General features: G+C 42.3%; 1 protein-coding gene across 2 annotated transcripts in view; it reads right to left on the bottom strand.

Annotated features, from left to right (window-relative positions):
• Window positions 1-20,123, bottom strand: part of LOC133344798 (contactin-associated protein-like 2) — a 152,416-nt gene that overhangs the window by 4,596 nt on the left and 127,697 nt on the right. For both annotated transcript variants that reach the window (XM_061554988.1, XM_061554990.1), the window contains 7 exons: window positions 16,293-16,420; window positions 11,160-11,330; window positions 7,926-8,144; window positions 6,649-6,888; window positions 5,819-6,172; window positions 4,797-4,924; window positions 3,980-4,067 (listed from right to left, as the gene is read on the bottom strand). In XM_061554988.1, the coding sequence (XP_061410972.1) occupies window positions 3,980-4,067; window positions 4,797-4,924; window positions 5,819-6,172; window positions 6,649-6,888; window positions 7,926-8,144; window positions 11,160-11,330; window positions 16,293-16,420 (1,328 nt within the window). The remainder of the gene's footprint in view (window positions 1-3,979; window positions 4,068-4,796; window positions 4,925-5,818; window positions 6,173-6,648; window positions 6,889-7,925; window positions 8,145-11,159; window positions 11,331-16,292; window positions 16,421-20,123) is intronic.

The raw sequence follows: 20,123 nt of genomic DNA, 5'->3' as shown, positions 1-20,123 counted from the left end.
AGATGTATAAATACACTTTACCCCACAAAATATGAACTGGCGATCGACTAACTGTGGTGTACCCATTTGTGCTGCTGGGCAGACAGAAGGCAGGGGTATTTAAGAAACGTATTGACTGCCACTCCAGGACAACTGAGACCGCTGGATCGCAAGCAGCCCGAAGAAGACGACCACTACATCACCTCTGATTAGCACGCTTAGCTGTGTACGGTGCGAAAGAAGGTCAACATACTATGGGGACCTCATTTGCCAGTAAAAATATGATAATTGGTTCTTTACCCTTCTATCTGGCAACAAAACTGACACCTTTTTGCAAGGAGTCATGTTTGCATAGACCGCAATACCTGCAGTCATAAATACAAACAAAAGACATAACTCTGATAATGTGCACATTATCAGAGTTATGTCTTTTGTTTGTATTTATGACTGCAGGTATTGCGGTCTATGCAAACATGACTCCTTGCAAAAAGGTGTCAGTTTTGTTGCCAGATAGAAGGGTAAAGAACCAATTATCAAGGTCAACATAGTTCATACATGGCGGCATTCATTTACAAAAATAAAGCTACCTGAAAACATCTTGAGATTTGTAATCAGCTATGGAAATTAGTTGAAGGGGAAAACATTGCATGTAATGCACAGTAATGTGTTTATCAAATATTATGTGCATTTGAAATTCTAATAAATATATTGTTCATGTGCTGGCAGATCTAAAGTGTTTCAAAGAGGAAGAAGGAACAGGAGTAAGCCATTTTTGCTGCTTTCGGCTTCAGTTAAATTACTCTTGAAAAAAGTTAAAAAGTGCATAAATGGGCTAATCATGGAAAAATGTAATTCTCGCATTCAGTATTATATTTTACTACCTGATATTACACGTGTATGGGCTTATTGCCCTGAGTAGTGCACAGTTCTGGGAATACCGATTGAGGAGTGGCCAACCGGTGTGTTGGTTGTTTCTGTGATAATCTAGATTTGGAGTTTTCGTGACTGCAAGAATCCATACTCTTTGGTTCTTTCGGCAAAGTCACGTAGGTAGAAAATAAAATAAATTAAATCACGACATTTCGGGAGCAACACAAGCGTCCGTCATCAGGTGGGACAACCACAGCAAGAAACAATTGCTGAAGTGGGTAAAAGGGCTGCTGTTACAAGAGGCAATATAGGTAAGAGAGGGGGGAGAAGCCACGGAGGAGAGATATGATATTATACTCAATCTCCCCTCAACCACAACCTTTGCTGAGTCAAATGCCTGGAATAGTATAACAAAAAATTTGAGTTCCCACTTTTTGTCTCTGTTTAATTTTCAAAGGAACATTCAAATAAAATGAATAAACAAAACTCCACACACATTGTGGTATGCTAGGTTTGTGAAGTGTTGCAAGGTATCATCGGGTATATGAAATCTCTAACGTGGTTTTCCCTTACGTAACTTTCACCAGATATTCCAAGTAGGCTAAAATGATATATGGGAAATCATATCTCGTATGCCACAAGCTTTAAATACATATAATCTGGGAACAAAACAGCCCCATTCACTCATCCTCCACCCGGCTGTTTTATCTCAAAGTATGCATCAGCCACCGTAGAGGCAATGCAGAGATACAAGAAAGCTGGGAGGAAGAGCGCGCGTCTCTGATAACGAGTCACACAAGCAGCCTGCTCGCACGATAATGCAAAGAGGATAATGCCCGGGATAGCGCTGTCTAATGGTCCCATGCCTGGGCGATGGCGTCACTTGCGTCCCGTTTGCTCGGTGTCAGACGTGGAGTGCTCTTCAGTGCGTTTAAAAGGTGCACATCGAGTGCCCCTTGTTGTTGCCATTGCCAGAAAGAAAAAGAGCGCTACCGGAATTCATTCTATGTCCGAAAGGCACACTTTCGAAAATAAATAACTGGTATCTGCTTGGGGGTTTAGCATTGCTTACGATGACAATCTTGCATTATTTATTCTGCCATCTTGGTTTATATTATCATACCAGTGCCTCGTAACTCTGCCTGTTATTAACGACAAGTCTGCAAATGCACGCTGATACGTTTGGTTTTTTGTTGCAAAAAATATACACGTTGTAAATCTCATTCCCCGAGTCTGTTATGTATTCATTAAATATATATAGGGCTGCTAATATTTGATATGCTGCCAAGATTGGTGATAAAGCAATGCTTACGATAATACCTCTGTGGGCACAGAATATCGCTTTGAGTCTCAAAGCAACCATATTACAATGGATGATACTGCATCTATCCCTGCACCTCCGATTAGCACGGGTGGCTGGCTACGTACGGTGCGAAAGAGGTTCAACATATATATCTTTCACCCAACGAATGCTCTATATGTACGTTTTTATTGCAAAGTGAAGAAAAAATAGTCCATTCCACAAACTGATATTTTTCACCTGCAGAAACCATCGTAATTGACTAAAACAGGGCAGCACTGAGCCACTCGCAAGAGCCAAGGCAGAGTGTAGGCTGCTCCCCATGGACCATCCATCACATTTTGAGGGCACGCCGATCGCTTGGAGTAGCAGGCGGCCGCTTCATTAATATTTCATTATCCCTACCGATACTGGGGTCGCAAGCCTGGAGTTGTTATTCATAGCTTCTATCCCTGGCAGGGGTCCACGAAGGATCGCATTCGTAACTTTCGGCATTGCAGGCCAGTTTAAAACCCCTTGACAAAGGTGCCATCGTGGTGGCGTTAATGGCATTGAGGAGGTGGGGATATATAATGAAAGAGGGCTGGTGGTGGGGGTTAGAGGTAATGTTTTCTCTCATCTGCTTTGGCTGGTTGGAAAAATACCCCCCCCCCCCTCATTAAGGAATACTCGCTCTCCTTTCTAACCCTGTAGCGAGGCACCTTTCCCCAGAGATCGCTAACCAATTGAACCTTGTTCTCAATGCAATAGATGCCATCGTAAGTTCCCTCTCACAAACCCAATGTATAGCAGCACTGCAATCAACGGTGCTTCTAAACGAAGGCAGTTTCTCAATAAGAAAAAAACCCAACGTGCGTGGAGAACAGGTACCGTGTCCGGTAAAGTGTGGCTAATGACGTTTCCAATATTGTGCACCTTACAAAGAAAGGGCTTTGTGCAAAAAATGTACAATACATATGAATATATCATGCGTTCATTACATAAACATTAAAAACACAAAGTGTTATACAATATATTGGAAGTTTATTGTGAAAATAATGTTTAATATAAACAATAGAATTTTGATTTAAAGTTTTAGTGACTGCAGGGATTCATATGCTTGGTTCTTTCGGTAAAGTCACATAGAAGGAAAACAATAAAATAATAAAAATATAAAACAATCAAATTCTCACGACGTTTCGACTGCAAATTTGAAAAAACTGCCACTTTTTAAAAATTCTTGCTGTGGATTTCACACGTGATGATGATTGCGTGTGTTGCAGTCGAAACATCGTGAGAATTTTATTGTTTTATAGTTTTATGATTGTATTGTTTCCCTTCTACGTGACTTTACCGAAAGAACCAAGAATATGAATATAAACATTTGATTTTATTTTAACAAAATGCTCTTTAAAAAATTCATCCCACATCGATGATGTTTGCATGCTACTTAACAAACAATAATTCGTCTGATAGAGCAGCTCACTGATTTAATAAATGATTTAATAAATTACTTTTATCCGGAGCGAAGAGCAATATAAGATAGGTAAATTAATTTGGATGTAAAACCACTTTAAATCGAATATATTATATAAATGCTTATACAGAGCTAAACTAAAAAAAGGAAATTCTAGCGACACTTAAATCGTTAATTAAGTCATCTATTCAAGTCAAAACCACCCCAAAACTAAGAAGAAAAGAAACATTCCTCATATAATTACAACTGTATCATCGTTGCGAGGGCTAATCCTAAATCTTCGCCCAACAATTTCAGCTCAGCAGTGAAAAATTGCAGAATTGGTGTCCATGTGCCATGGGATTGTGAACACAATTATTGGTCATGCTGCTTACCGGGCACCTTGCCAAGGTAGATCACAGAGGCTGTGTAGTGCATCTGCAGAGCATGAAGCTGGTGCGTGGCTGCTGCGTAGTGATCCAGCTGGCTCCCAGCAAGACAAAATGAGTGATTAAAAGAAACAGAAATTGAGAAAATATTAAAAGTTTTTTTTAATGTTTGTATTTAAAAGGACGGATTTATAATTGAATGCAAATAGGAGCCCGTTACATTTTAAAAGTTTGGGATTTTCGGATAAAGCTGTAAGTATTCATCTTAATCACAGATAGCCAGAAATGTAATTGATACTTATAATGTCGCATATCCATAAAACTACCTACAATTCACTGTCTGTGCTACGTGAAGAACATGAATAACTTTGGCACTTGCTCATCCTCGGTTTTGTGCTCGATCCAAGTGGCATAGCTATCAGTGTGCAGGTGGTGCAGGCTGCACCAGGTTTCGCAGGCCAGAGGGCCGTGGGTGCCGGCCTATGAAGAGGAAGGAACATTTCACAGGCCCATGCCCAACCATGCTACACCAATGGCACTAGCACTAACATTTGCCATTTCTACATGTTATACGTGGGTTGCCCACCTGTGAGATAGGGACAAATTTGGGTCATATCATGGGAAGATGAATTTCTCACAGTATCCTGAACAAGTAAAAGCTAAATGTGACTGCATTGCCTGGAGTGGTGAATTATTACACAGCTGATGAAAACCAGGACTTTTAATGTCCTAGATAAACTTATAGATGTCCCAGGATAGCATTCTAAAATTGAGGGCTATCCTAGAAAAAGCAGGACAGGTGTAAACCCCATGTAACACCCACCTGCACAGAGATTTCCCGTCCATGCCGAGTTACATTCAGGCCGTGTGGCTGCCCATTGGCCAGGTTGCGTGGTTCCATATAGATGGCCTCTGTCTCTCCCCCCAGCTGGTAGCGGATCTGCAGTCTGCCTGCAAGCCAAACAGAAACAATGAAATGCACTCTCCACCAGTGCCGTTTCAGAGCTCCAGAATGATGAGGCAACCAAGTTCATCTCGGACTTACCAGCGTCAGGTGGTAATGCGTGTAGTTGGATTTAGAAACTGGGATAGAGACTCACATAGACGCCTATAGATTCCGATAGAGACTCGCAAAACTCACACGGAGATCCATGGACTTATATATAGTTCAATTTGGAAATCACATTTTGCTGACAGTGGCTTATTCATCCATGCTTTCTCGCGTAAAGACTCTCAGACTCAAATAGAAACCCATAGACTCAGATAATTGTAATGCGTGGCAGTGGCTTCATTATCAGTACTTTCTCCACCAGACGGATTGCATGCAGCTCATGTAGCTTTCTAGCAGAACTGGTCTAGTGCAAGCACTGGCACATTATCGGCACACGTTGCCTTTGTGTTTCATTTGTCAACGAGTCCACCTACACGCAAGTTATCACCAAACAATGAAAACTGGAGAGTGTGGACTTGTCGCCACCTCAACATGGTGTCACAAACTGTTCCTGCATGCCACCCACAGCTTCTGAACCAACGACGTTCTCAGGTGGAGTGATTCAAATGCTTTTTAAGGTAGCAGTGGAAGGTTTGTGGACATGGCTTGTCACAATGTTACGTAACACACAGCATTCTGAAATGTTTTTGTCATATCTAACCCTTCACTAACATACATCGATATATAATTGGGGCAATATTTCTAAAGTGGTGCTTGGCCATTGCTGCCATTGCAGAAATCATCAATGAGGCTTTAATTGTCAGGCCTAGGTTGAGTGAGTAACAAATAAAAAGCCACCACCATGGTCAGAGCCATTCCTGGCACTTGCCAACGCCACCTCCGCTCTGGCTCACCGTCCTCCTGCAGAAGCACGGCGAAGTACTCCCACGAGTCGGTGCCGACGTAGAGGAGGATCGCGGGCACGCTCGTGGTGCTGAAGCTCAGCAGCACCGTCTCCCCGGGCAAAGAGTCCTCCAAGGGGGGCTCCCTTATCGCCACAGCCACGGCCTCCTTCACGTAGGTCCCCGCGGACTTGCCGAGCGGTAGCATCACTCGCTCCTTCCACGGCTTGCTCTCGCGCGAAAGTGCAATGTTGCTCGGATCCCGCTTGGGAGTTGAAAACTCATTATCACCCTCCTCGTCGTCGTCATCATCTCCCAAAAGGTCGTATTGAATCCATGTTCCAAGCTCGAAAAAACCACCAACCTCTGAGGAGAAACACAAGCTTGGTATGGGAAGCACTAAGGGCTTCTCAGGTAATTAGAAAAATAAAATACACAACCACGGAGGGGAATATTAATACATTATTCTTCTTCAGCCATCAATTTCCAAGCACTTCGTTAAAGCATTTGTGTGTGTTCAGAATCATGTGGAGATTAGCTAAACTTAAACCTGCCTTCGCTAATAAGAATGAACTTCAACAGCATTCCAATTACCCTGTAAAGGACAAACCCCAACCTCACCCCTTATCAATCTTGTCTAACTCTGTATGACCATTACTATATCTCTTATGCTGCTTACAAAAAGCGAGCGCTTGTGAATGCCGGCACGGCACACAAGGCGGTGGGTAGCCAGTACCATGCTTGGCCCCCTTTGTCTCTTCAATACTGATGTTTACACACTGCACCAGGTACTCAATTGAGGCCGAGTCGACCCAGAGAGACACACACACATGTATGCGCACCATTTGTGCAGGAGGGTCCGTTGTAGGAAGATGTGGAGCAGTCGCACGAGTAGCCATTATACCGCTCGATGCAGCGGCCCCCGTTGCGACATAGTGAGCCGTAGCTGCGGCAGTGCCCCGAGCAGCCTGGCTTGACACCCGGCGTGACCCGTGCTCTCTCTTCCAGGTCCAGTGTTGCGCCGTTGATGCGCAGCGAGCGCACACAGCCCAGGAAGCCGCTGTGGCCGGACACGGAGGATCCTGGCGCAGTGATGGAGCGTGCGCGTGGGGCGAAGGGAGAAACGATGTCCATTCATCGCGTTGTTTGCGTGCTACAGTACGATTGTGTGATGTGAATTAGCAGGTGGTTTGATGAATTATCGCAAGTCAAGGGGTGGCGCGATTTGATTCAAAGATACATTTTTCTTTTAGTGTTGGGTTGAATTTAGCGGCCACTAGTAGCTGCAGGGGTCAACAGAACCCATTGCATAAACCAAACACGAATATAAAAAAAACATCGAATCTTACGTGTGCAGTTTGAGTTATGTATCAGGAGCAACGCGATCGATATTCATTGATCAATCAATGCATTATTACACCCTCAATGAGAATGTCACTATAACAAGCTTTATTGTTGTGTTCTAAGCTCGGCAACATAGACATAACCACATGTTTTACAAATTTAATAATTGCACACCAACAAGAATGATAAATCATCAACAAACAGTGACATTGAATTGAAATAGGCTAACTCAATGTTATTGCAGACTTTTATACCCACGACCCACTCAAATAATATGACAGCAAACATTTTAAAGCCCAAATTACTGCGACATCTTGTTCAAGTCCTGAAGCTGCAGCAGTGCATGCCAAATGCTTGGGAGAAGAAATGCAGCCTAATTTGGAAAACAACACTGTCAACTAAAAAACAAAAACATATTTTACCAGTTAAGGCCCACTAAGACAAATTTTTCAAAAGTGACCCTGGCCGCAAATGATAGCTCAAGAAAGTGGCTTATCAAGTGGAAATGTATAACAGCCAAAAACTTAAAATGCATGTTTCTAAATGTGGAGGGAGAACAGTCAAACTCCAAATATACAGGCATCAGGGTCGGGATCGAACCCACAACCTCCTGCATACGAGCCGAGGGAGTTAACATCTCTCCACCGTGGCACTCACTTGGATTGTGAGTGGCTGAAAAAAAACAACCTACAACGCTAAAATAGGACACTGCAGATTTTACTTCGGCATTGATCTAAAGCAGCAAGAAACGCATTGTGTGGTTGCGTGTTCCTACCGACGTAGAGCTGGCTGCTGAGCTGCAGGCTGGTGTGGCCCTGTGCGGGTGCAGGCACCAGCTCGCGGGGCAAGAGGTCCACGCGTAGGCTCGCCTCCTTGAGGCTCCGCTCGGCGCTTACCACGTGCCACTCCTCGTCGTTGAGCGGCTGCTCCGAACGCACGGCCATCTCCACTGGGCCATTGCCAACGTCGAAGCTGAAGCTCACTTCGTGCGGGGCTGCAGTATGTAATAATGTCATTGTAATTATAATTTATATAAATGCCCATGCCATCACTGCTTTTGATGTTTGAAGGAAGAAAAAGCAATGCATATCCAACTCCTATGGATCAAAACATATATACGTCCGTAGGTAGATTGTCCAAAATGCCGCTGTCAGACTTCTCCCTCATACCCATAAATGACCCACATAACTCCAGTACTTGCAATCGCATGGCCTGCACCTCAATTTTAAGTTTAAACTCGTAATTATCAAGATCCTTTATGGACCCATCCGTGCCGATCTCTCCCCTATAATCTCACTCTCTGCAATCTATGCTCCTACAATCAAGGCTTTCTATGGAAGCCACCAGTCAAGCTTTCATCAGGGAAAATGCATCCCTCATGGGCTGAAACGCTCTTCCTTAACCCCGCAGTTCCTGCTCTAGCAGTCTAGAACGCCTTCACCCCATGATCCGTGTTGTTAAACTTTCTCAAGTCCTATGGCCACCGTTTCTGCACAACGTCTTGCCATTCAGTCACGTTTCAACTCAATATAGATCCATGTTGTATTGTATGGCTGGTATGTGGTATATGGCAACTGGATCTGCTCAGCATGAGATGTTTCTACATACATTTTTGTTAGAGATTGAGGTTATATATGTACTGTATTTAATGAGCAGAATTCGTTTTTTCACTTATATAATAATGAACCATTTTAACACGTAGATTTCACGACCAATATTATCCATAATAGTTTTTTGGGTAACATCGCATAAATATAAATGTTAAGCCCGCCACCACCCAACACAGCCAATTAGTAAGGTAAGGTTTTTGTAAGGTTTGTCATGGAATGAAAGATTTTAATTCGTTACTAGTTCAGCACACCGGTTGTGTGTTGGAGAGTAAACCCACAACATTTACAATTCAAGCACGACTTTTCGCCGGTAATTCCAACCAGCCTCATCAGGCGACTGCCAGAGTTGTGGAGAAATCCTCCTGTTACAGTCTTAAAACCTCTATTATGGATAATGAACCACGTGGCACCGGGTGTCTCTGGTACATGTCTGTTCTCAGTTGCTGCGTACAATGAAATGACTTTGAGCAATTTCTGTGGAGTTAATTCAGAGCCTGTGATTGTTACAACATATTCCTTCAGGGTCTAATGAACAGACCTTTGATGTAATACATTTCACAGCATTTTCTGCATTTGTGCTTAAACGTGTGCTTTTATTCTTTTTAACTATCCCAATGTGAAAAGACAATTTCTGACTTGGGCATCTGTCTTCAAAATTACTGCTAACCAGTAGTGACAAAATGTTTTCTTAGTATAGTATAATTTTGTTATAATTTTGTTATGCTATGGTAATAAAAACACATTTCTCTAATTAAGCGGCTGAACTATTTTAATAAATGTAATTAAATGAATCACCCTAAATCTGGTATGGCATATAATGGGGTGTAGTGTTGAGTGCAACAGTAGGAGTGACCGACGTAAATATATATTTTTATCTAAATATCAGGAATTTATCTTTTGCATTGAACTATAAAAAAAATAGAGTTGACTCTTCAATTGAAATTGTGGCAACAGTTGTATTCTATAAGCACTCGCAATATCAGTAATGTGTTATATTTATACTGCCAATGTTTTACCCGTGGCCCACCAGCACTGGAAGGGGAGCAGAGTGAAGGCATATAACAATGGGAATTTAATGAATGATGGATAGGGAATTGAAAAATGGGAGCCAAGAGGACAGGAAAGATGACGATGGAAAAAGTAAAATAAAATAAAAATCACGACGTTTCGGAGGCAACACAAGCTTCCGTCTTCAGGTGGTACCGTCACAGCCACGACAGCTGTATCAAGTAAATGAGAGATTGCAGAAGCTACCACTCCGTTTATATAATGGTTGGAGAAGGTGGTGGGGCAAGGGCCGCATACTTTTATTAATATGGTAAGGTGAGGCTTGAGACTAAGAATAGACTGCATAACAAAGGCTGGGCTGAACAAAGGCTGAGCCTTTGTTATGGAGAGGTACGGTTTGTGACTCAACCTGTAACAGGGAGACCACCACTAGACATGGTAAAACTGTGATGGTTGTCTGTCAAATAAGATTGGCAAATAAGTGTAGTTAAATCTGTTTTCCATGGTTAATCACATCTTTCCAATGATTACTCAGGGTAGGAACAGGCTACATCGGGGCCTCACCGCAACACGGAGCAGTATCTGTTTTCACGGGGGACGGGGAGAGGGCAAGGGTTCAGTGGGGTTGGCCACACAGAAGTCGTGTGATTTATTTATATAAATGCCATTATGTAATGGTTAAAATATAATTTGACAGCTTAATAAGAAACATTTATTTTGTCGTCGTTTAATATTTTGATGAGTGCTAATTTGTGAAAAGTTAGAAAATAATACACTAACATGAAATTATAATGAGCAATAGGTAAGTAACAGTGCATTGATTTAATGTTTAAAATGAATTCGTACACGAATTGCATGAATAAGAATTGCATAATTTTTCAATTGTATTTATTTATGAATGTTACATTTATTTTTTTACATGTCGACCTCCTGTAGCCACTAGAGGCAATATATTCACGATAATCTTAAATATATATATATATAACTTCTAAATTGTGACCTGGAATGGTGAAAATCGGTCCCCTCCTTAAATGCCAGCTCATCACACTGTCGATCATTCATAATCATGTCCAAGTGTGCAGCGGTAGTTTAGCAGTTAACGTGCTGCACTACGAACCCGGCAACCCAAGTTCGATTCCCGCTCACGGCCAACATCAGTTAACGACTATCTGAACCGGTCCTGAGCCTCTCCTTGATCGACTCAGCCTCAAATGAGTACCTGGTGCAGTGTGTAAACATCGCCACTGGGGAGACAAAGGCGGTCGGGCGTGGTGCTGTCCACCCACCCCCTCAGTGCTTACTAACAGCACTTGCCCCAACAGTCTGTTAAGGCTATACGGGGGATCTTTGTCATTTGTGTGCACGCATGAATCTGCAAATCGGAAACTCACACTTGAGCTGCACACGAATGAAGTCGCTCGCCCCCATGTTCTCAAGGATCACGCCGGAGTCAGTCGTCGTCTTGAAAAAGAACGCGATGTCCAGGCTGGTCTCGGCTCGAATTGGTGGGAAATGCAGGTAGGAACTTGGCGTCGTGAACAGCACTGAATTCCAGAAGTGTCCTGAGGTGTCCATACACAGGTGGCACAAAAGTATAATGTTATATCTTGATTTGAAGCTTTCGTGACTGTAGGAATCCATACTCTTTGTTTCTTTCGGTAAAGTCACGTAGGTATTTTATTTTATACCTACGTGACTTTACCGAAAGAACCAAAGAGTATAATGGTATACTGTATGTTTGCTCGTAATACCAATGCCCATGAGCCATGGTCACGTACGTAATTTAAAACACATTTTAAAAATAAATTGAACTGCTGTTGTACCTTGAAAAGTGCTGCATTTTCAGATATTATTATTTTTCACATCTAAAGCAAAATATTTTCCAGTTGATCATTTTATTTTAAAGCTATTTTACCCATCGTGTGAGTTGTCTGATCATCTTGGCCAAAAAGCGATTAATATAGGGGGTTGTATCTCTCCACTTGACAAGACCTATGGCTAAAGAGGCCATGTGATTATAGTCTCTGAATGACACTCAGAGGCTATAATCACAACATTTAAATGAGGCCCTGTTGGCAGTCCCCATTTGACCCCAAAAACCCATTTTTACATTCCTTGTGCATGCACAAGTCAACAACATTCAGAAACGAGTGTAGTATTATATATGCTTGTTTAATTTGTCATATAGGTTATACTAATCCATCCCTTTCCTTCATACTTTTCTGTGTCACAGTCCTCTGGTGAACTGTAGGATTAAAAACATTCTGTGGCAGTTGGGACTTCGACTTAATATCTAAACAATAATAGGTCAGGAAGGATCTTCCCAAGAAGACATTTCTCCAACTGTTGTAATTTCATCTCCAGACGTTTTGGCTGTCAAAATGTCTGGCGATGACATTACTATGGTTGGAGAAGCATCTTTTCGTGAGATCTTTCCTGACCTATAATTTTTTTTAGATATTATGTACTGTACGAGTAGCACTCTGTAAGCCTTAGAAAACTCGTGCACAATACAAGTAGAACTCCGTTCTGTTTCCAGACCAAAATTATTCAGCAGCATTTATTGTTTCAGCAAGTGAACTACTCTGCAGTTGAGATCCATCACTCGAGGTACCTTGGTATTTTTAGGCTATTGTGTACAAAGACGTAATTATACCATACATTTGGTAAACATTTTATTGAATACACGTCACGTATCAATATATCAAGAGGTCGAGCTTCACATGATAATTTTGTGAATATGGCAAACTGGTAGAAGATTACACTCGTATTTTGTTTTATATTCTTGTACAGTGTGCAAGAGACAGCATGATAACACACCATCGACAAACACAGTTCGGCCACAATGACAAATACACTTTGTATTTGGAAACTATTCAACACATCGTCTTTCTTTTAAATCCTACAGGAGGAGCCCTGAAGCTAAAGTACTTTTTTCCCCATATTACGTACTTTGAAATAGATATTCTGTTTGTGTTCCAAAGCTTTGACACAATGGATTAGGCGCAAAGGGGGTAAGGGGAGTCGAGATGTGAATACGAGATAGGAGTCTATCGGAGACAACCAGGTTTCCTTGACAAACGGGCCCTTGCAAGCCAAGTGCCGAAAAACGCCAGAGCGTGGTCAGGGATAAGAGGAACAGGATGCAGAGTGACCGTCTCTCCAGGCGAGCAGGCGGACCGCCGAGCTCAATGAGGATGCGCAACAGCGTCTTCCCCAGGGTGGGATACAATGTTTGTGCTCATCCCCAACTCTCACTGCCCACGCAATCCTCAAAAGCACACACACGCCACCGCTGCTGCTACGTGGGCCGCGGCGCGCTTGTGTAATCATTTAATCACTACGAGTGCAATTATTTATTTTCTGTAATTATTTGGTTATTCCCCGCGTTTTAACATTAGAGCTGAGAATGGTCTGTAAGCTGTTCTTGGTTAATTGGCAACAATTGGCTGGAATTGTGCGCACACCCACACTTGTACGAACGGATGCATGTACAGCGTCTAATGCTGTACAGCAGTGTTCTTCACTAATTTTCAATAGGACATCGGTGTGAACGCCGCCGCACATTTGAAACCATTGGGTTTGACAGAACTGGGGGCCGCACTAAAGGCCACCAGGGTGCCGCCAGTGGCCCTTGAGACTTGCAAAGAAGAGCACTGCTGTGCAGTATTTATCACTGTGCAGAACAAATATAATAATATTGTACACAAATAGCTTTATGTAAGCACAGCTGCGATATAAGCAACATATCGTTACATTATACTGGCGGTGGGATGACAAAGGCCACATTTGGATACAGGCACACTTCGGATATAGGCACACATGGACTTACACTCACGTACTGACAAACAACTATTACTGATTTGCTCCCCAATGTCGTTGCATGCAGCTGTAACTGTTCTAGGATGGAACCTATAATAAACATGGAACTCTCCATGAACATAGACATCTACTCCTCACGTCTGTTCCTTCCATCCTCGAGATTTTCCACCACCTCTGCCGGAGTGATATTAATGTTGACCCCTTTGATGCATCCGACAGAGCTAAAGAAAAAATATGACTTCAAATCCACCTAGTGTGGGGTCACAATGCTGTGCCGCGTTGGATGTAATTAATGTGTGCAGGTTTGTTGTTTGGCGTCAAGAAGACAATATTCGTTCCACGTCATCTAAAAAACACTAATCCGAGGTGGCAGCATCAGCAAGCTCATATAGTACTGGACAGTAAAATATATCCCTGTGCTGTGACTGTGACAGCAAGCTTTTTCAGTAGTTTCCATGTGATGGTGTCTTTAAAACACATTCCCTTGATACCATCTGAGGTTGTTTAGTGAACAAATTTGAACCAGTTGTCCTTTTGATGCCCACGGAGATAGAGGTATTCTTAACAACCTGCAGATACGTTAACAAACATAACATAGACTAAGGTCTAACCTGGGGTGCACACACGCCCTGGGAGTAGTGTGAGATGCCATTTTTGTGGATGCGAGACATCCCAGATTTTTTGAGAAGGTAAATCATCAAAACACAAATTAAGCAAAGGCACGTTAGTACAACTACTTTGTTTCATCAAACCTATGTATTTATTGCCATTGTACATTTTTATTTTTTACGATTGAGAACCAAACGGGTGCAAGGCTGCAGTAAAGGTGAAGAACCACTGTATTAAGGCCAAAAATTTGGCAAGTATCATGATCGACCATTCGCCTCCCAAGTGCTCATGTTTATATACTGCACCGGGTACTCATTCAAGGCAGAGTCGACCAAGGGGAGGCCTAGGTCCAATTCAGGTGTCACTCATCACTGATTTTAGCCATGACCGGGAATCAGACTTTCCTTGTCAGGTTCACAAAACTGCTTCCTCGCCGCTCCAACACTGCTGCCCCCATAATGAGGCTTGTGTTACGGGATTTTTTTTTTACATACGTACAAATTGTACAGTTGCTTACTGCTCATTTCATAATGATGCTTTTCGTGATTCTTTACTAGAATGGCGCCAAGGTTGGATTTGAATGAGAACACTCTTGGATCAAGGGCAATGGTACTCCCCAATAGATCACCTGGTTACCCATTCGAGATACTTTAAGCACATTGCACTTGACACCACGGGGCGCCTTTAACATGGATTTATCAGCAACGCTGTGTAAATGGTATGTTAAGCAGCGATTCATAACACATTCATACAGAACCCACTTTAAGGCAGGCATTATAAATCTAATCATGTTGAATTATCAGCAATTATCTGCCGAAAAAAATGCATCTTAAACACCACATTTGCAGTAGCTGGTCACTTATCAGCATGAAAAACACTGCATGGCCACGTAAAAAAATAAAAAGAGACTGTATTAGAACTGTAACTGTCAGACGTAAAATGTGTACACTGCAGATATCTTTACTACCGTAGAGGTCAAGACACGTGTCTTTTATGATGCTTTATGTCAGCCTGCTGTTAAATGTACATCATTATGTATACCGCAATCTACCGAGCTTCATGTAGATACTTGCAAAAAAATTACCTGCAAAACAAATGGGGAGTTACTTCGTGGAGTACGTACAGTATTTGTTTTACTCAAATGGCATGTGTAGCCTTTGCTCTCTTCATAAAAGATGTTCCCTACATCGCCAGTTTTAAACAGGCAATTCAAATCAAACAAAGTCTTCCACGACTACTCGTGAGTGCCAGAGATCGAACGGAGAGCAGCGGTGCTCCATCAAAATCTAAATCCCGCATTCTCCACGTGTTGCCAGGAGGATTACAGAGCTTCCATTAAAACAACGTGGTCCTCTCTCTCTAATTTGTAAGCAAAAGCAGTTGCTCTATGAGACACCTCCTTTACCAGTGGCAAAATATAGTAGTAGGTTTTTACCCTTTAAACTGGTACAAAACTGACACCTTTATACAAGGCATCATGTTTGCAATAACCACAACACAAGCAGTCAAAATGCAAACAAAAAGAAACAACTCTGATAATGGTAATGATATGCACTGTCCTTTATCAGAGTTGTTTATTTTTGTTTGCATTTTGACTGCTTGTGTTGTGGTTATTGCAAACATGATGCCTTGTATAAAGGTGTCAGTTTTGTACCAGTTTAAAGGGTAAAAACCTATTACTATATTTTGCCACTGGTAAAGGAGGTCTCATAGTGTAAATGCTTACCCCGAGCTCTCAATACTCTGATAGTGCGCTGTTTTTTTTAGTTGTACGCCTTTTGGCGTCATCTGGTCCAACACCAATGGAGACTAGGCTCTAAGGAAAGCTGTCTCGGGTGTGGCCCAATCAACTTCAAGGACAGTGCATATCATTACCATTATCAGAGTTGTTTCTTTTTGTTTGCATTTTGACTGCTTGTGTTGTGGTTATTGCAAACATGATGCCTTGTATAAAGGTGTCAGTTTTGTACCAGTTTAAAGGGTAAAAACCTAAAAGCAGTTGCTGTCTGCCTTCTCCGCAGTGGTGGCTTTGCGCTGTGCTGCGCCGTGCGCCGTGTGCCATGTGCCCGTGCGTCGGCTCTGCTGCTGCTTACTATCGCCGTGGCAGGAGAGGGGTCCCACTCTGTAGGCAGCCTCTGAGAGAGCTCGATCAGTGTCCCCGATGAGTAGCTGCATCACAGGCAAATGCGGTTTGTAGCCCAGCAAACCCGAGTCCTCCTTCCTGGAGTGCAGCGACATTTGGGGAAACAATGGGGAGGTTGGAAGCAATGGTTAGGTAGAGTTAAAAAGAAAAAAAGAGCGATGGTGTTTGTGAAAAAATCTCGACAATTATTTAAAAATAAAATTGATAAAATTAAATAAAAATAAGAAAAAAAATACAATTTAAATAAATAATAAATATTGCAAAACCCCACGACGTTTCGATCGCAACACGAGCGTTTCTTCATCAGGCAGAGAGAAAGAGTTCCACAAAATTAAAACATTTGAACCTTGCTCTCCGGTGTGTTTTCGGATTGTGCCCGCATATTGTTCGGCAAAATGTCCGACGAATCGCTCCACATGCTTCTTCAGGAACTGAGTTTGGCAAATCGTCAGACAATACGTCGAACAGCACGGAGTCCAATCCGAAAACACATCGGTAAAGTGTGCAGCACAACCATTACATCTATGCAGGAGCATTTTTATGTTACAAAAATTACGTTAATTTGTATGAGCTTCAAACATAACTTTTAGTTTGACCTGAAAATATGTTCATTGATGAGCTATATACAGATGAGTGAACATGACATATCGGGGTTTTGTGCATCGCATCCAGCTCATGTAGTCATAATTAATGACAACTTTACACCTTGTGCTGCAGGCTATTTGTGGAAATACATAAAAGATGTATTTTTTGCAATTAAAGCGCACGACAATGTCACTGGTTGTCCTTCGGTTTTTTTATTGTACCGTAGTTGTTTGACATTTACAGCTTTATATACTTGTGAACATCAATCACGCAGTGTATGTGTCAACGACACTTTTAACGCCTATTATTAGCAAACTGCTGCAACACATTACCTTTTTTCTTCAACACCACAGACAGTCACAGCTCTTCATCTCTTACGTATCGCAATGTCTAATGTCACGATAACCCACGTCACTTGTCTGACATTTGTAGACGAAGAGCTGGCTGTCTGCCCTCAGGCTGTTAAACTTGTTGGTTTGAAATCCAGCAAAATTGTCGGTTGCAACTTTAAAATTGATGCAGCGAATAATGCCACGGCACGTCGTGCCAATGCACTCGAAAATCCACGCCAGAGCAAGCCCATGCATTTGATCTCACACATTGAAAGAGTATACATTTTATTGTAATAAAATACTTTTTTTCAGTGGCAATTTTGAAGGATTATTTGTCAAACAAGTATTTATTTAGGGTACATTTGCTTGACGTGCAGAGCCCCTTTCTTCTAACATGTAGACTTCATCGAGCGCGTTGTAGTAGTTTAATATTTGGTTCGTCGACGGTTAATGGACAGGGTCAATTCCAATTAAAAACAGGCCATGTGTCTTCTTAGTTCTTTCGGTAAAGTCAGGTAGAAGGGAAATAATAAAATAATAAAAATAAACATAATAAAATTCATAATTTGTCATTTTATTACTTTTATTCTACAAGACTTTACCGAAAGAACCAAGAAGATGAATCCATGCAGTCACGAAAGCTTTAAATCGAAATCTAGGCCATTGAGTCGTTATGTGCAATTTGACCAATCGTTTTCAAGTCGCTAAGTAACTTCATCTCTACGTTTCCCTGATTTTGAAAGTTTTTTTTTTCTTTACTCAAATCCTCTTTTAAAGTGAATTAACAACTCAATAACCAAATGAACTCATTAAGTGGCCCTACTGTGTGCATGTATTACATATGACGTGTAATACATGCGCACGTTTGTTAATTGTGGTTTATTTTTATTCAGATGTATAGCTAAAACTAAAATATTTAAATACTCCAGTATTGTACACAAATACCAAACTACATGTTTAGTTGTTTATTCAAGCTCTACTGATGGGAAGTCACCATCTGGAGTTGCTATCAAGATTGAGACTGGCATCGAAATTGAATACATATTTTAATGGTTGATTAAAGTAATAAATCTGGATTCTTTAGTTTAGCAAGACACCAAGTACTCGAATGTCTCAACACTCTCATGGCAATGCATCTGGCAATTGACCCGTTGAGAAGAGCGAGCTCACTTTCCCATTGTCTGCAGCTGCAAGCAGATCACCTCTTCGTGCATGCACGCGTGCGTGTGTGTGCATGTGCCAACTAGGACTTGACCTGGTCAAGGACTATGATACCATCATAAGGCCAGGGCGAAGGGTTGTTCACGCTCACAAAAACAAGCAGAGTGCGGGGCAGCTAAAACACAGCAAGTTGGTTTGGTAGGGGGCAGAGGTGGTGCATCTGCCAGCCATCTCAGTAAGTCAAAACGTGGCACCCGAGTCTGTCCGGTGACCTCTTGCCAGCGAGCCTTCGACACTTCATGTGGACTTAAGGTGCACATAGTCTGACACAAGCGCCGTTAGTGGAAAAAATGGAAGTTGTTGCCAACTATGCCCATTCGTACCACTGATATCACGGACAGTGCACAAATAATCTGTTCAACTGTTCATCTCATTGTCTGCGTGCACACATGGACAGTGAGGCTCAAGCTAACAATGAATATTGAATGTTTTCACTTTCAGAACTGAAGCCTTTTTAAAATAAACAAATACTTTGTTGCGTCAGATATGTTAGTGAGAATTTATTTTGCAAGTGCCCATTAAAATTACATTTATTTGTCTGAATGTGATAAATATGGCACGTTTCAAATGTACATACTTATTTTTCTGGACTCTACAAGGAAAATACATCTATATATATAAAATCGTTCATGTCTGTCTGTCTGTGTGTGTGTGTGTGGACTTTGGCCCATACGCACTTTCATTGGACGGCGGTTGCCCCTGGCAACGGCTAGCCACGCCTTCGCCGCTTTCATTGGACCTGGCAACGGCTAGCCACGCCTTCGCCAAGGGCTGCAGTTTCATTGGACGGCGGTTGCCCCTGCCAACGGCTAGCCACGCCTTCGCCACTTTCATAAGCTCCGTATTTAATTAAATAATAGCCATTACACAGTATTGTTGGAGCGCTAGGGGGGGGGGAAGGAACGCCACCCGTACCCTGCCTCTTCCAAGCCGACAATTTTAGGCGAGGCCGCAGGCTTTGCACGCTACTAGGCCTCGACACCCACCACGCCACTCTGAGGTAAATTCATCAAAGTTTTTCCTACTCTTCACTACACCCCCACCACAATGTGTGCTATTAATATTACTTTTAAACCCAACGCGCCAACAATCAATTACTTTAATGTTCACTGTACAAATACTCATTAAGCTGGGTGAGCGTACTGCCAGTCTATCATGTACACTGTAGCCTGCTTATTAAGCTCGGTGAGCGTACTGCCACTCTATCATGTACACTCTAGCCTGCTTATGAAGCTGACTGCGTGTACTGGCAGTCTAGAATGTGGACTCTTGCCTGGTTATTCTAATCGATTCTTTATATGTTCTTTGTACAAACAGTCATTAAGCTGCTTGAGCGACCCCAGTTCGATTCCAACTCACGCCCACCACCGCTGACGATTATTTGAAACGGACCTGGCCCTCCCCTAGGTCCACTCAGCCTCAAAAGCGTAACTGCTGTCGTGTGTGAACATCGTCACTGGGGAGACAAAGGCGGCGGGGCATCGTGGATCCAAGTCCCGGGCGAAGCCGGGTCATGTGTATGTGTGTTTGTGTTTATGTGTATGTCTGTGTGTCTCTATGTATGTGTGTATGTATGTGTATGTATGTGTTTGTGTGTATGTGTGTGTGTATGTATGTGGGTTTTTTTTATGTCTTTATGTGTA

This window comes from Lethenteron reissneri, chromosome 20 (genome assembly GCF_015708825.2).
Source record: "Lethenteron reissneri isolate LAM-NWPU_2019-01 chromosome 20, ASM1570882v1, whole genome shotgun sequence".
Classification (NCBI taxonomy): Eukaryota; Metazoa; Chordata; class Hyperoartia; order Petromyzontiformes; family Petromyzontidae; genus Lethenteron; species Lethenteron reissneri.
This window is presented reverse-complemented; position numbering and strand designations above follow the sequence as displayed.